Raw genomic sequence first — 16,358 nt, forward strand, 5'->3', positions numbered from 1 at the left:
GCTGTACTCAAGAATCTCTGACAGGGATCAGTTAAAAAACACGTTGTCAACACAGATGTTTCTCCGTTGGAATAGTAAGTTTTTAAATTTGCTGGATCGAATTTTAGTCCAACACCACAGCGAGATTACAAAGAATCAAACTTGAAGACTCTTCCCGCGGAGGAACGAGGCATCTGGAGATGCCACGATTTTGTTTTTCAATCATTTTCATTTTATCAGACCGGAATGATTAAGAACTAATCTTTTGGTTCTGGACAAACCTAAAGCGATCACTTCTAAATTCGACTCCAATGACACAAGCTGTTTTGCTCTATATCAACCTCTCTAGAAGTAAAAATAAAGAAAGCAAAACAAAAGACAGACCTGCAAAAATCATCAACAAGGTACTCTAAAGTCAAGGTGGGGTCTGGTGCAGCAACACGCACTTTCTTGTCGTTCTTGGATCACTTACTTTTCATAATCACGAATGAATTTACTTCCTTTTGACAATCGTTTTCGTATTGGATATGATGATAATTTCAGTGGCCACAGTGGTCGAATAAGACTTTCTTGGACTCCCTTGAGGGACTCAGTAAGTGCTGCTGGGAATGGGCTGTTTGCGTTATTTATAACATCAAGATCAACGTTGAAGGCAACCTTGTGAAATAGTTGAATAAGAAAATATCAGCAAGTGAAACAGTTAACACAAGAAATTATTGTCAATCCACATTTCAAAAAAAACTTGAAGATAGAGTTTTTTCAAAATCATTGAAAGAACATTCAAAATCATCAGGACTATTAAAACTAGTAATTTTATCAGTCATAGCCACGAATTCTTTGCTGCATTCTTCACATTCACTGGCCACCTCCAAAGTACTTTCTTGATACCCAAAACAAGTAGATCAGCATGGAGGCTACCCTTGCGATATTTATTTATCACGGTTAGAGGGATTAGGTAAAAATAAAACAGCCCCAGCATGCAAATGCCCTTTTCTTCAACATTTTCTATAGAATATACAGTATTCATTCAAAACGTTATTTGACCAAATGATTAGTCCCACAAATTAAGCGTAAACCGAGGGTCAGAGAATATACTGCCAATGCAGGGATAATACCCACCATCTGTATGGACTACCCGATACCTGTATTGTGAGTTAGACATAGTTGCTGCTTTAATGTCCTGGGGCCACGTTAACCCAGTCCAGCGATGTAAAAAATGCACCTTCCCTGAGAGGGCTTCAGCACAGGCTTGAAGGGGTGCAGCAATTCCCCACCCATAGTTTTACTAAAGAGGAGTAAGTTGGTTTCAAGTTCAAGAGCGGGGGGGGAAGGGGGGGGGGGGAGGGGGTGGGATAAAGCTGAGAGGGCCTCTCAAGCTGAGAGGGCTCAGTCTAGATTGATCAAAGGAGCCAAATGGGGTAATCACCTGATCGGACGTTTCAGCAGTCCTACCCAGGCTCCACCCAGCATTAACTTCTATTTTATTCCAAAAAATTATCAATATGTGCAATATAGCTCATCACAAAGATCTTTCTTGAAAGATTCTGAAAAATCCTGGCAATGATGATCCTTTTTTTACCAACTTTATTCATTCACTTCAATGAAACGGAAGGATACTATAGGTTATCCATATTGAGGGTATCTGCTCGCAGCTGGATGTAATTGACTGAGAGTTGATTTTGATTAGGGAGGAAAACCAGAGTACCCTTAGAAAAACCCTCGGAGTTAGATTGAGATTGACTGAAACTCAGCCAATGTGCGACCTCGGGGCCATGGGTTGAACCCAGGTTGCAGAGGTGGAAACAGAGCTCTCAAGTCTTAAAGTTTCCAAAGAGTTAGATGCTTGCTGGAGATTGCGATTGGAGATTGGCACAAGTGTCCTGTATTTCTTGTGCCGGAAGCAGTTAAAATTTCTAGGGGGGTGGGGGAGGACATGCTTCCCCGGAGAATTTTTGAAATTTGAACTTTTTAAATCGCTGGAAATGTACCCACGAGTCTGGCATTTTGGTTTTTTCATGCGGCTTGCTAAGAGAGCCTGTGTTATTATGGTCAGCCCGTGCTAACAAATCGGCCTATACTTCATATACCGGTATTAACGGGTGAAAGTCTTGAAGAAATAAGAAAATTGGCCACACACTTGGCCAAAGTTTAGTGCCATTGAGGGAATGAACTCGGAATTCATGAGCTTCTGAAAGCTTAAAAGGTAGAGTTACCGACCAGAAGAGTGCCAGTGTGTGAGGAATGCTCGTGTCAGTGTGAGAGCGTGAGATTACATCGAAATGCGTGAGGGTAATAACGCTCAATGCTTGAGACTTGAGAGCTCTGTGGAAATCACGGTTGATAACTGCTGAGCTATCCTGCCTCCTCCCTTTGATAAAGGTATTTCTGGGATACCTTTTAACCCACCATCGTACCAAAATTTTCTATATAAAAAGCAATACTAGATTGTCATCTTTAAGGATGTTAACAAATTATTAGTAAATCTTTGCAAGTAGTCCATTAACAAATGGTTGATATTCTGTTTGCACCTTCGAAAAAAATATTTCAGTAGCCTCACCCAGTCCCACTTTTCGTTTTCACCCTCGCTCCAGACCTTTCGCTTGAAAAGACGCATTGGTCCAACGCAAAAATACCCAAAACGTATAAAGGTCAAGCCGGGTTGACAAGACGAGAGGTAATTATTTGGTAGTAAAGTCAAGGCATTTTGTCGGCTTCTACCAAAGCCTGGCGATAAATATTTGAAAAAAATGCTTGAGATAATTTCTTGGGTGTAATCTTAAACGGGTTTATCTAAAGCTTTAAACCTGCTAGAACTGTCCTTCATTGTAAAGCCAGGTGTAAAATTAAATTGTAGAAAACTCTCCAAATTTTGCATGAACGAAGATTGAAAGCGACAACGTGAGCGCGTTGGAAATGTCACAGCTGATTTTGAATTGGATGAAGCGCTCGTTCAGCGCTCTCCGGCGCTTAAAGACCTACCTTTGGAGCACGAAGAAATTAATTAGAAGTAGATCAAGTTTATTTCCAGCAATATTTGTAGGACCTTTGATGAATTGTCTAAATAAATTATCCTCAATAAGATCACAAAAAGCTACCACTTCCACTGTTCCACCTATATTAGTAGACAAATGGTTGGCGTCGATTGTTGAGCGTTCCTTTCCTCAACTTGCGAGGAACTGGTCGAGGAACAGTCTTTTTATGGCTTCTTATGGGTAACAGAAAATCCGGCTAATCAGCCAAACCTTTCCTAACTCTTTAAGTGCAAATGTAAACGGAACTGAAACGAAACATTCATGGCAAAAAAAGTTGGCAAAAATTGCGGCTGCGCTCTGACCGGTGTACCCCACAAGTCCAAGAAATGTACTTTGAACGTATTGTGTAACTTTCTTCTTGTTTGTTAAGACCGTGCTAACTAGGATCATTTCTATAGTGCGCGTCACATCTCTGTGCCCTAACAGAGACAATTCCGACAACCGTGATGACGAGACGAAGCGCTCACCTCTGAGCGTGAAACTCGTTGCTTACTACGTCTTCACGACAAATGGTTGGTGGCGATTGATGAACGTTCCTTTCCTCAGTTTCCGAGGAACTGGAGGAGGTGATCGCAATCTGAGCGGTTATTTTGCATTAAATATTAACACAAACACCAAACCTGTCGCCGACAAGTGGTTGAAATTTTTTAAATAGGTTTACTGAAACAACCCTGAGCGAAAACGTTTATATGCGTAGAGGACTTTTGACAAAAACCTCTTTATATCTGGTATGATTCTACTAGGTGTAATTAACACTCATTTGTCACTGTGAACCTTACATAGCCCTGAACTTGTAAACATCAATGCACGAAGAGACCAAAGATATGAAACGTCTTCCAAATCAAGCTGCACCTCGTGAGTCCACAACATTTTGACCACTGTGATGACAAATATCGTTGTCGATAAGAGTACAGACAACGCTGAACCACTTTCGATTTGTTAACTCTCGACTTCCAGCCAGCCATGCCAATCTACCACTATTTTGTATTTAACGCTTGTCAAAGTATTCAGTGTTGTCACGTGACCTCACGGCGGCCATGTTGGTGAACCGAACTGATATACTCCGGGAACTGAACTGTATTTTTATGCAAACATTTTCTTTTGTTTCAACGATACAATATGGCTACTAGCCACGTGAGTGAAAACACTCCATACTTCTCTAATCCCTCCTCTTATTCGATGCCACGATTGGTAACGGACGATTCGGCGAATCAAGCAAATGTTTCCAAGCTCTCTATATGCAAGGTTAAACGGAACTGAAAGCAGAACATTCATTTTAAAAAAAGGTTAGTGCCAAGTGCGCCTGCGCACGGAAGGGTTTACCCCACAAGTCCAAGAAATGTACTTTAAACTTATCGTGAATATTTCTCATTGCTTTTTAAGACCGTGCTTATTAGGATCATTTCTATAGTGCGAGTCACACCTCTCTGTCCAATCAGAGACAATTCCGACAACCGTGATGACGACACGAAGCGTTCATCTCTAAGTGTGAAACCCGTCGTTTACTTAGTCTTCTCGACAAGTGATTGGCGGCGATTGATGAACGTTCCTTTCCTCAGTTTCCGAGGAACTGGAGGAGGTGTTCGCAATCTGAGCGGTTATTTAACTTTAAACTACTACATGAAAGATTGAAAACAACACCGATACTAAAACTGTCAACAAGTGGTTAAATTTTGACTAACCAAAACCAGAGCATAGTTAATGCATGGACATGGTTATGAAACTTCACAAGTTTTTTTTTTTCATGTTTTTGTCTGTATTTTTGGCCTCGACGATGCACAAAACACACCCTTTTTTCGAGAGGATAATCAATCAAATGTTTCGATGAAATTATGCGCAACTAATTAGCGAACCCTTGCGAAACCAAAACAAAAGATTGTGCACTGTCACGGTCAGTTCAACATCGATTGCGACAACATTGTTTTATAACCAGTCCCTCGAATAACAAGACGCCCACACGGGCTTATCCGTGGGATGCAAAAACAGTTAACACAAATTGTCCTATTACGGTGAACTTCAACTACAGGTAAACTTCGGAAAATGGTGAGAGATAAATCTGTAATTTAATTTGAAGTTGTTTGTTGTAAAAACTCTCATTATTAAATGTTACTAAATTTGCAAAAGGGGTTATGAGGATACGGGATTATTTATTTATTTATTTATTTTTGAAAGAGACTTTATTCAAATCCCACAGTTTTGCTTGCTTCTTTAATAAACCCAGAAATATTGAAGAAAATAAAAGGAAATCGAGAAACATTGGCTTCAAAGCTGACACGTTGATCATTTACAACTTTTTCACCACAAGCCTTTTTTGAAGCACGTACTGTGACCTTTTGACAGCTTTCCAAGACAAAAGTTCACTGAAGTTAATCCCTCTCCAGGGGGGTTAGTATTTGGATGGGAGACCTCAAAATGTGCGACTTGCTGTCAGGAACATACGAACGGAAATTCTATTTTAACGCTCAAAAAGGTGAACTAAGCAAAGGACAGATTTTGTTTTAGCCTGTTTTATGCAAAACAAATATTGACGCAAAAGTAAATAAATAATGATATATAGTTTTTAAGAGCAGAAGTAACCTTTTATATACCATTTTTGGCAGAAAAGATACCCTTTTCGTATACCTTCCATTGACAAATGGTACCCCTTTCGTATACCTTCCATTGAAAAATAGTGCCCCTTTCACAAACCCAAGTCATAAGGTATGTCTGGTCGAAATATTTTAATGAAAGGCCCTTTATATTTAAATGACAGATTTCCCTACCCTTCATATACTTTGACTCGTGAAATCCCTACCTTTTCATATACCGCCCCCAACCCCCGGGTTGCGAATAAAACAATTTGCCGTCAGCAACAAAATTTGTGAGATGAAAAGATGAAAACATCATAAATTTTGTGCCACGAATATAACAAGTTACCATCAGCAAAAAAAAGCTTTGGGAGATTTTTGTTACGTCCGATTTTTTATCGTACTTTTGGTTGTAGAAGTAAAATCGCAAAATCGAAAGGGACATCGATTTTAGCGGCCGCCTGTGATCAAGTTACCTTGCGTGTCTGACAACTCACGAAACAAAGGATGCATGAAATTCATTTTTTTTAAAACCTGATATCATATTTTATTCTATTTTCTTTTATTTTCTTTCTGCGTCAAAACGACTGAACAAACTGGTTCCCAAGAAGTATTGAAGTATTCGTTCCATGCAAAATAATGTTCACAGTGAAATACACAAGAACGAAGCAAGATCTAGAAATAACGTAGAAATTTCTCCTAACCTTTAAAGCTTGCCGTTCTCAAAGAAAAAGCATCTGTCCACTTTATCAAATAGTTTAATACTGTGTCAATCATCGCGGGCGGAAAGGTTTTCCCTCATCGAAGTAACGGAAGTCTGTCACGGAGGCCGAGTGGTCTAACACGCCCTCAGAGTACCGCAGTGTTGAGTTTGAGGGTGTTCTAATTCATTTTATTTAGGCTGAATATTCACATGAATTCAAGAAACATTTTTTGGAGCCTAAATTAAGCCTAAAGAAAAATTATGGCCACGACCCATGACCCACCAACCCACGCCGTTTAGACACTCTCAAACAGAAAGGAAAAAAAGGAAAGGAAAGGAAAGGAACTTTATTTAAGTGTCTAGTCGTTCTAGCGCTGGAGCGCTAATTGGGGACACTGTAAACTGAAATTAACAATGAAAGTAAATCAAATCAAATGTTGGTTTTTGAGGAGAGGGGAAACCGGAGTACCCGGAGAAAACCTCTCGATGTGTTGAGAAGCGGAAGACAGAGCTTGAGGGAAGGTGTAGGTGCTTTTAACAAAAGCGAGTAAGTAGGGAATGCGGGATCTTGAAAAGAAAGGGAGACTGCTTTGTTTCATTCTTTAGGAAAGGAGAAAGGAAAGGAAAGGAACTTTATTTAAGTGTTTAGTCGTTCTCGTGCGGGAGCACTAATTGGGGACACCGTAAACTGCAATTAACAATTAACGCAACTCAAGTCATATGTTAGTTTTTGAGGAGAAGGGAAATCCTGAGTGCCCGGAGAAAACCTCTCGGTGCAAAATAGAGAACCAACGAAGTCAACCTACATATGACGCCGAGTCTGGGAATCGAACCCGGGCCACATTGGTGAGAGGAAAGTGTTCTCACCACTTCGCCATCCCTGCACCTCTTTAATCCATTCAATAAAAACATTCAGAAAAAAAGGTCACGAAACACTGTTGCGTATAGATTCTGTCCCACTGGGCGACAATTGCTGGGAAGACATTTCATTGAAACGAGCTACTTAGAGGCTCAATAAGATCTAATCTTTCTAAAGCTAGCTTCAAGCTTCAAACACTCAGTCCTTTTCAGTGTTTTCCTCTGGAAACCGTTTATTCATGATTAACACCTCTTTTCTTAATGGTGCACAGTACACCACCTCTGGGTTTTACCGTGATGCTCTGTTCGTGCTGAATCTCATTTTGACCTGGCAACAGCGTCAACTCGAACTCTTGAAGCAACTTCGCCATGACCACTCGAGCCTCAAACTGCGCAAATGTCTGTCCAATACAAAATCTTGGACCCATGGAAAACGGGAAATAAGCAGATCGCAAGGCATTGCTTGAATCCTTAGCTTCAGGAGAAAACCTATCTGGATCAAACTTTTCCGGCTCGGGCCAAAGCTCTGAAAGCCGGTGTATAATAAACCAACTAAAGAGAAGTATAGTTTTGGCGGGGATGAGATGGCCTCCGAAATTCTCCTCTTTTGTTGTTATTCGTGATGTTCCAGCCACTGGCGGATGTAGTCGAAGTCCTTCTTTTAGAGTCTGCCCTAGGTATTGAAGGTTGCCAAGGTCGCTGTATTCCACAAACTGTCGGGAACCAAGGACATTTCCGATTTCTAGCACAATTCTACGGCACAATTAAACAAATCAATATTGACTTTACGACGGGAAGCTGAGAGAGAAAGGAGAAGCTTAAATTTCTGTACAATTTTTGCATACCTTTCTTCAACACAAGAGTGCTTGAGAATTTCGTAAAGTGTGAAAGACAGTTGGTTTGCTGTAGTCTCCTGACCTGTTGACAAAAGATCATTCTACTTCATGAAAGATGCCGAGAGAAAACACATACAGTTCACAACTTTCAAAGGATCTAAGCCTGGTGAACTAAATATACTATAAAACTAATGATTTTCATGAACCTGAAACAAATGCTAATGATAAACGGTACGTATTTTTTGGCCGAGCGCTACACCTATGGTTTTGGTAAAGAGAGCTGAGCTCTACTCAAGAATCTCGGACAGGGATCTCCGTTGGCATAATAAGTTTTTAAACTTGCTCGTACTCTTTGAAGGTCTTCAAATTCCATGACCTTCCATGACTTTTTCCGGGACCTTGTTTCGCTCTGACGAAAGAAAATTTTCAAAACTAACCTTCTTGAAATATATTACTAAGATCAAATTTGAATAAATTAACGACCTCTGTCGGCAAAACTTCCGATTGTTTGATAGAAACTTGTCTTTATTTATAATAATAATAATGGCTTTATTTAGCATTTCCACTAGGTGGCTCTTCATCTGCTTAAAAATAACATTAAAAGATACAAATGAAGTTAAAAATGCAAAAATTGGTAAAATAAGACAATTAGTATGCCTATTTACAATGTGATGTAAAAACTACATGACCTTGAAAGGTTATGTTTGAACTTTTTCATTAAATGCTTAAAAGTCATTTTAGAGAACTGATACAATACAGTTCCTCACACATTCGGGTAAAATATTAAAGCTCTTAGCAGCTTCATCTTGATAGATGTGGATACTAGTGGGATTTCACAAGGTGCATAGCTGCACTGGACCGCAGAGAAACTCGTCTTTATTTCATTGTTTCCTTGTTTTGACATTGCAATGATTGATCTACCATTCATAATTATAATTTTCGAGGACTTTCCATGACCGACCATAAAATTCCATGACTTTCCAGGCCTGGAAAATGAAATTCTTTAATTCCATGACTTTCCAGATGACCCGTACGAAACCTGACCACAGCGAGATATGAAAGAACCAAACTTGGAGACACTTCCCACGGAGGAAGCCACGACTTTGCCTTTCAGTCACTTTTTATCACACCGGAATGGTTAAGAACTACGTAATCTTCTGAAAAACGTATAGCTTTGACTTCTAATTTGGAGCCCATTGACACAATTTTTTTTGCTCCACATCAGCCTTCCCGCTAAAAGTGAAAAAAGAAAGCAAAACAAAAGACTGACCTGCAAAAAAGAAGGTGACGAACTCATCAACAAGGTACTCTAAAGTCAAGGTGGGGTCTGCTTCTGCAACACGCAAGATGTGATCAAGAATATCAGAAGGGGTATCCTCTCCACGTGAAATAGCTTCTTGTCGTTCTTGGATCACTTTCTTTCCATAATCACGAAGGAATTTACTTCCTTTTGACAATCGTTTTCGTATTGGATATGATGATAATTCCAGTGGCCACAAGGGTCGAATAAGACTTTCTTGGACTCCCTTGAGGGATTCAGTAAGTTCCGCCGGGAATGGGCTGTTTGCGTCATTTATAACATCAAGATCAACGTTGAAGGCAACCTTGTGAAATATATATAGCTGAGTAAGCAAATATCAGCAAGTGAAACAGTTAAAACAAGAAAATATTGTCAATACACATTTCGAAAAAAAACTTAAAGATAGAGTTCTTTTGAAAATCCTTGAAAGAACATTCAAAATCATCAGGACTATTGAAACTAGTAATTTTATCAGTCATAGCCAAGAATTCCTTGCCACATTCTTCTCATGTGCCACCTCCAAAATACTTGCTTGATACCCAAAACAAGTAGATCTGCATGGAGGCTACTCTTGCGATATTTATTTATCACGGTTAGAGGGATTAGGTAAAAATAAAACAGCCCCAGAATGCAAATGCCCTTTTCTTTAACATTTTCTATAGAATATACAGTATTCATTCAAAACATTATTTGAACAAATGATTAGTCCCACAAATTGGGTGTAAACTGAGGGTCAGAGAACGTACTGCCAAGACAGGATAATACCAACCACCTGTATGGACTACCTGATACCTGTATTGTGAGGTAGGCATAGTTGCTGGTATAATGTCCTGGGGCCAAGTTAACCCAGCCAAGCCATGTAACAAAATGCACCCTTCGTGAGAGGGCTTCAGCACAGGCCTGAATGGGTGCCGCAAGCAGCAATTCCCCACACATAGTTTATTAAAGAGGACTAAGTCGACTAGAGGCTGCTGATAGGGCAAACACTACATTAAAAGAACCAGAGAGCAAAACAGCATGGAGAAGGGGGGGGGGGGGGGGGGATAAAAATTGCTGTAAGAAACAAAAAACTTGAGCTTTCTGAGGAAGTCAAGCCGAGAAGGTTCAGTTGAGATTGATTAAAAGAGCCAAATGGGTGATCACATGATGGGAAGTTGCAGCCGTCCTACCCAGGCTCCACCCAGTATTTGCTTACTGGCATTAACTTCTACGTTTTCTAAAAACAATATCAATATGTGCAAGATAGCTCATCACAAAAAATTTTCTTGAAAGACTCTGGAAAATCCAGTCAATTATCCTCTATTTTTACCAACTTTATTCATTCACTCTCATGAAAGGGAAGGATACCAGAGGTTATCCCTATTGAGGGTATCTGCTTGGAGCCCGATGTTATTGACAGAGAGCCAACTTTGATGCAGTGCTGGAAATTAGCAGTTGTCTGGTTGTCCCCGACGACCAGAAAGTTAACCAGGCAAATAGTTTTTGGTAAGATGAAAAGGTTGGTTGCCTGAAGAAAAAACAATGGACAATCCAGCAAAAAAATAGAAAAGGAATTACTTAAGCAATACCAGACTCATTCTTGCTTTCTATTAATATTGTCAGTGTCCCATGCTAGTGTGAAGTTAACAATAATTAATTTGCAGGAGTTGAGCATTTTCCCATGTTTTGAGTATCTGTGGCTTTTACAAAAAAATGGTCAGATGTCACAAACATGTACAAAGGGATGGGGATCACAGACTCCACTTTGAAAATACTAAAATTTAAACCCAGACTTCCATAAAGAACCAGAGGTGCACACTAAGAACTATGGTATACACAAGCTCCAACACCATGCAGTTGCATTTTGTTATGTTTTTGGGGGCCATACGATTAGCGCTAATCGTATGGCCGCCAAAAATATAACAACATGCAATAACATAGGTATTTAGGCGTTTCTTGCTATGCCCGTTTACATCATAGTTGAGTTATTATTCACTTCTATCGGAAGTTTCACTCACGCACACAACGTACGTGTTATATATGCTGTTCCTTGCTAGTTGTATTCATTCCTTGAGGAAGTCTCAGTAAGAGACGAAACGCGTTGGAAATAAACGAAAAAAGCTTACAACTACAAGAAGTCTTCCTTTGTGCTGCTCACTAGTTTTCGTTAAAAAAAAAAAAACTGCATTTAACCATAGAGGGTTTCCTGATGGGCAACCAAGCATTTATCAGGGCAACCAAATTTACGGGTTACGTTGCCTGCCTTTTGAAATAGGGACAACTTGGAATTTGTTTTTATTTCGAGCAGTGTTGATGAGGGAGGAAAACCCTTAAGAGTCAGATTGAGATCACCTGAAACTCAGCCCACATATGACCTTGGGGAAGAGGGTTGAACCCAGGTCGCAGAGGTGGAAGGCATGGTTGATAACTGCTAAGTTAAGTCCTGACTCCTCCCTTTGATAAAGATATTGCTAGGATCCCTTAACCTATCATCTTAACAAAATTATCTATAAAAAATGCAATAACAGATTGCCACCTTTACAGATGTTTGGTATCTCTTTGCAGGTCGGTATCAAAGGGTGTTCATGTAACTTAAAACCAAACAAATTATTAGTGAATCTTTGTGAGTAGTCCAGTAACAAATGGTTGATTTTCTGCTTGCACCTTAGTAAAATATTTCAGTAGCAACGACCGTGGAGGGGGAGTGTCTGGTAGGGCTTTGTTTGATTGGATTAATTTTTTTAGGGCTCCAGAATGAATAGGATAGTGTGCAAATGCATGATAAATGGCGGAACAGTGAACTCCAATGCTAGTGCGTCCTGTGGGTGGCCTGTTTCTCAAAAGTCCTGAAACTTTTAACACTTTAAGGGTTGGAATTTTGTTGGCTTTTTTGAATAAAAGCTGGACTCCTTTGTTTTTGGTAGAGCCTTGTCAGCCTTGGGGGGAGGGGGGTGAGAGCGTGCAGCTAAACATGGGATAACCTGACCAACATGCATCACACAGCTTACACTGTAGTACCTTTCCTATCACATGCGTTGTTACTCTTGAAAACTCCTCTGCCATGTTAACAACAGTCTTACCATCAGCCATTTCATCAAGTCTGTTAAGAAACAAGTCACAGCTACTGTTGAATGCAGCCATCAGGTTCATCAAATAGCGGCGGTGAAATGCTGGATTTATGAGGGATCTGTGCTTCTGCCACACATCATGATCCAATTCGGTTACCAATCCTTTTCCGATAAATCTCACACCGAACGGAAAAGCGACATTCATGTAACCACGTGGATTCTTCGGCAGGTTTAGAGAAACCAAACATTTTCTAGCGACTTCCGGGTCAGCTACAAAAAGAAGCGGATAGTGATAAATCCATATTACAATTGCTGGGCCATAAATACTGTAGAGGTCTTCCACCAATTCGTGTAGTATTTTCCCCTTTACTTGTTCCCGACGAACCAGAGGCAAGTTGCCGCGGAAAAAGCTGTCCCTATTCGGTCCAGGAATATGGCCGTACTTCCGGTGAACGTAAACCAAGTAAATGGAATATACCATGAGGATTAAGCCCAGCAAAGATACAACTGAAAGGGCGATGGCAAAAATTGCAAACGTCATGGTCGCCATCTTGAAAGAACTTTACATTTCTGTCACGCAAGGAAGGAAACCCAGACTCACGTGTAACGCAATGCTTCCAGTTCGTCCTCGCTTCGCGACTCGTGCAATTAATAATCATTAGAATTTATTACTTGTGATATCATTTTTTATATCATCAATTTTTGTTTCAATTTTGAAAAAGAACATATCCCTTATCGAGGAATATCTCTTGGAATCTAGTAAGAGATGGTTTCATCTTCTCACCACTGCAGAGGCGACATATATTTTTTCATTGAGAAGGATTTTGCCGAACCACAGAGAACCCAAACTCCTAATTCGATGGTCAGTCAACGCAACGACTTGTAAGTTTAAAAAGACAACATGAAATATCAAAATCTAATCCTAGTTTACAGAGAAGAAAATAAATAAAATCAGCTTACTGCATCTTGTGTCCTGGTGAAAATCCGCTTGATTCGGTCTTTTGTCAACTCTCACGTGGAGATCGATAACAAACAGGATATAGCATAAAGGCTCAGAGTCCGAAAAAGAACAAGCCATTTTTCACAAAGAATCCGTCACATTCTCCAGCTTAAAAAGGCGTTTTGGATTCATACGTCACACGACCGTCGGCCTGGTGACAATTTCACTCCCCTCTAGGGGTAGGTATCGAAGATCAAACTTCGTCAATCTGGATGGGTCGTGGATCTTTCTCTCGTCCTTTCCTCCAACCTCGTTCCCAGGGTCTCTTTGTCGATGAGGATGGAGACCCTGGGAAGGAGGTTGCCCTTCCTCTTTCCGACTTATCGAGGAAGATCAAAGGCCCCTGCTCATAGGGCACCAAGGTCATGGTTCGCGGGCGCTACCATTTTAAATCAACTCTCGCAGATCATTAACAAGTCAGCCCCAGGAAAAAAACATACAATTACCGACACAACGACCTTTTCATTGAGAAATGAGCCAGGTTCTCCTCACCTTGAGATACCCCTCAGAAAATAGCCTTTGTTGCAGCGGTTTGGTGAATTTTAGACTCTTCTTTTTGATCCTTTCCATTGGGGTTGACTCTTGAGTGATCGTTTTAGCGCAAAAACCTGGACTGAGGTCAAAAGAGAAAGCGAAGGGGGAGGGGGAGAGGAGAAGGAGCGAGTGGTTTCTGTTCGCTCCTTCTCCTTGTCCCTTCTCTAAAATGCGTTTAACCGACTGCTACGGCTACGGAGACAAAAAAATCTTCCGTTTACATAATGTTGTCTCGCCTCCGCAGGTAGGGTAACGGCCAGGCAGGCGAAACAACTTTTTCACGTAAACAGTTCAGAGCTCCTACCTGGGACCAGACAGCAAGAACTTGGGCCTGATTTATGTTACCCGCTTCGAATGAAAAGCTTTTTCCCGCCCAAAATCCCCACTACAGCCAATGGACACAATCGATTAAAAAACGCTTTTTATTCCAACAACAAATTACTGCTTAGTTAAGATGTATTGGTACAGTTTCTGGGTTTAAATTAGCCGCTATAATTAAAAAAAAAAAAGCAAAGTATCAAGAAAGAACGGCAAATGATTTTTTAAGTATGATCAACTTGTCTCCGTCATGCAATTCTCGTGTAAGTCATATAAACGCTAGGAGTCAGGAGGGCCATTTGAGCACTTAATCAGTTTAAAGCCCTTGTTTTTCAATTTTACAGCGTAAGAATGACAGGCCTAACCTCGGCGAAAATCCCGAAAGAACCAATTTGCGCGTGACACCTGAGTAACACAACATCCGCCACGGAGCAAATCTTCTATCTGGCCTCCCGTCATGCTACCATTCGGGAAGTTATAACGACCTCCTGATATGGGCACGACCAAGAATCACTTCTTTTGAGTGAGAAAACATAGTTGAAATTTGAGCACCATTTGAGCACTTTTTTGACAGTTTTGAAGCCCTTGTCTTCCATTTTGCCCGAGTCACGTAGCATCCGTCACGGAAGAGCAGACCCTCCCGTCATGCTGCCATTCGGGATTTTGGAACCGCCGCCTGACATACGTACAACCTTGCATTTTCTAAATTAGAGTAACTCCAACTTTAAGTCCAGCAGATTCATACACTCATCCACATGGAAACTGGAAGCATTTTCTGAGTTTCCTTCCTTGCAATTGCGTGATAGGATCCCAGGGTGTGAGGAGTCAAATTTCTTTCAAGATGGCCACCGTTTCAGTTTCGTCTTTGCTGGGTTTATGAGGATCGTGTCGAGAAAGAATGTCAACTTCTGTTACTCACTCACTCACTCACTGTGCTGTTTGCAATGCGTCATGACTTGTTTCATTTATGTCCACTTTATACGAAGCTTTTCTTCAATACGTTCGTCATTATCAAAATCGAAAGAATGGTCCCCACTAATTTCGAATTAGTAGGCCGAACAGGTGTTTCAACGAAAATCTTTCGTTGAGTGCCCCTGTGCTCTGGCAGGCCACGCAATGCTGATTGCGTCAACTAAGTAATTCTTGTGGTAGAAAATCAGTCTTCTTATGTCTATGGGTAACAGAAAATCCGGCGAATCAGCCAAACGTTTCCTAACTTTTTACGTGCAAAAGTTAACCAAACTGAAACGAAACATTCATGGAAAAAGGGTTGGCAAAAAATGCGGCTGCGCACTGATCGATGTACCCCACAAGTCCAAGAAATGTACTTTGAACATATTGTGTAACTTGCCGCTTGTTTGTTAAGACCGTGCTTACTAGGATCATTTCTATAGTGCGCGTCACATCTCTGTGCCCTAACAGAGACAATTCCGACAACCGTGATGACGAGACGAAGCGTTCACCTCTGAGCGTGAAACTCGTTGCTTACTATGTCTTCACGACAAGTGGTTGGCGGCGATTGATGAACGTTCCTTTCCTCAGTTTCCGAGGAACTGGATGAGGTGATCGCAATCTGAGCGGTTATTTTGCATCAAATATTAATACGAACATGAACCTGTCGCCGACAAGTGGTTGAAATTTTTTGAATAGGTTTACTGAAACAACCGTGAGCGAAAACGTTTATATGCGTAGAGGGATTTTGACAAAAACCTCTTTCTATCTGGTATGATTCTACTAGGTGTAATTAACACTCATTTGTTACTGTGAACTTTACATAGTCCTAAACTTGTAAACATCAATGCACATAGAGACGAAAGATATGAAACGTCTTGCAAATCAAGCTGCGGCTCGTGAGTCCACAACATTTTGACCACTATGATGACGAATATCGTTGTCGATAAGAGTACAGACAACGCTGAACCATTTTCGATTTGTTAACTCTCGATTTCCAGCCAGCCATGCCCATTTACCACTATTTTGTATTTAACGCTTGTCGAGGTATAGAGTATTCTCACGTGACTTCACAGCCGCCATGTTGGTGTACCAAACAGATACTCCGGGAATTGAACTCTATTTTTATGCAAACCCTTTCGTTTGTTTCAGCGATACAATATGGCTGTTAGTCACGTGAGTGAAAACGCTCCATATGTCGATGCCACGATTGGTAACGGACAATCCGGCGAA

At 40.7% G+C, this 16,358-nt stretch overlaps 1 protein-coding gene and 3 non-coding genes across 4 annotated transcripts; 3 read left to right on the forward strand and 1 right to left on the reverse strand.

The window, feature by feature from the left end:
• Positions 1–3,378: 3,378 nt before the first annotated feature.
• LOC137981245 (small nucleolar RNA U3) lies at positions 3,379–3,597 on the forward strand. The gene has a single exon (XR_011118577.1). It is a non-coding gene; the product is annotated as a small nucleolar RNA U3 (small nucleolar RNA).
• Positions 3,598–4,391: 794 nt separating this feature from the next.
• Positions 4,392–4,610, forward strand: LOC137981253 (small nucleolar RNA U3). The gene has a single exon (XR_011118584.1). It is a non-coding gene; the product is annotated as a small nucleolar RNA U3 (small nucleolar RNA).
• A 1,524-nt stretch (positions 4,611–6,134) lies between these two features.
• LOC137978933 (cholesterol 24-hydroxylase-like) lies at positions 6,135–13,011 on the reverse strand. Its single transcript, XM_068826049.1, has 4 exons — positions 12,273–13,011; positions 9,246–9,579; positions 7,985–8,057; positions 6,135–7,892 (listed from the first exon to the last, which is right to left on the reverse strand). Exons 1-4 carry the CDS (start codon positions 12,870–12,872, stop codon positions 7,373–7,375), a joined length of 1,527 nt encoding a protein of 508 aa, XP_068682150.1. The 5' UTR covers positions 12,873–13,011; the 3' UTR covers positions 6,135–7,372.
• Positions 13,012–15,537: 2,526 nt separating this feature from the next.
• Positions 15,538–15,756, forward strand: LOC137981244 (small nucleolar RNA U3). Its single transcript, XR_011118576.1, has one exon. It is a non-coding gene; the product is annotated as a small nucleolar RNA U3 (small nucleolar RNA).
• Positions 15,757–16,358: the final 602 nt, after the last annotated feature.

Source organism: Montipora foliosa, chromosome 12 (assembly GCF_036669935.1).
Source record: "Montipora foliosa isolate CH-2021 chromosome 12, ASM3666993v2, whole genome shotgun sequence".
NCBI classification, from domain to species: Eukaryota; Metazoa; Cnidaria; class Anthozoa; order Scleractinia; family Acroporidae; genus Montipora; species Montipora foliosa.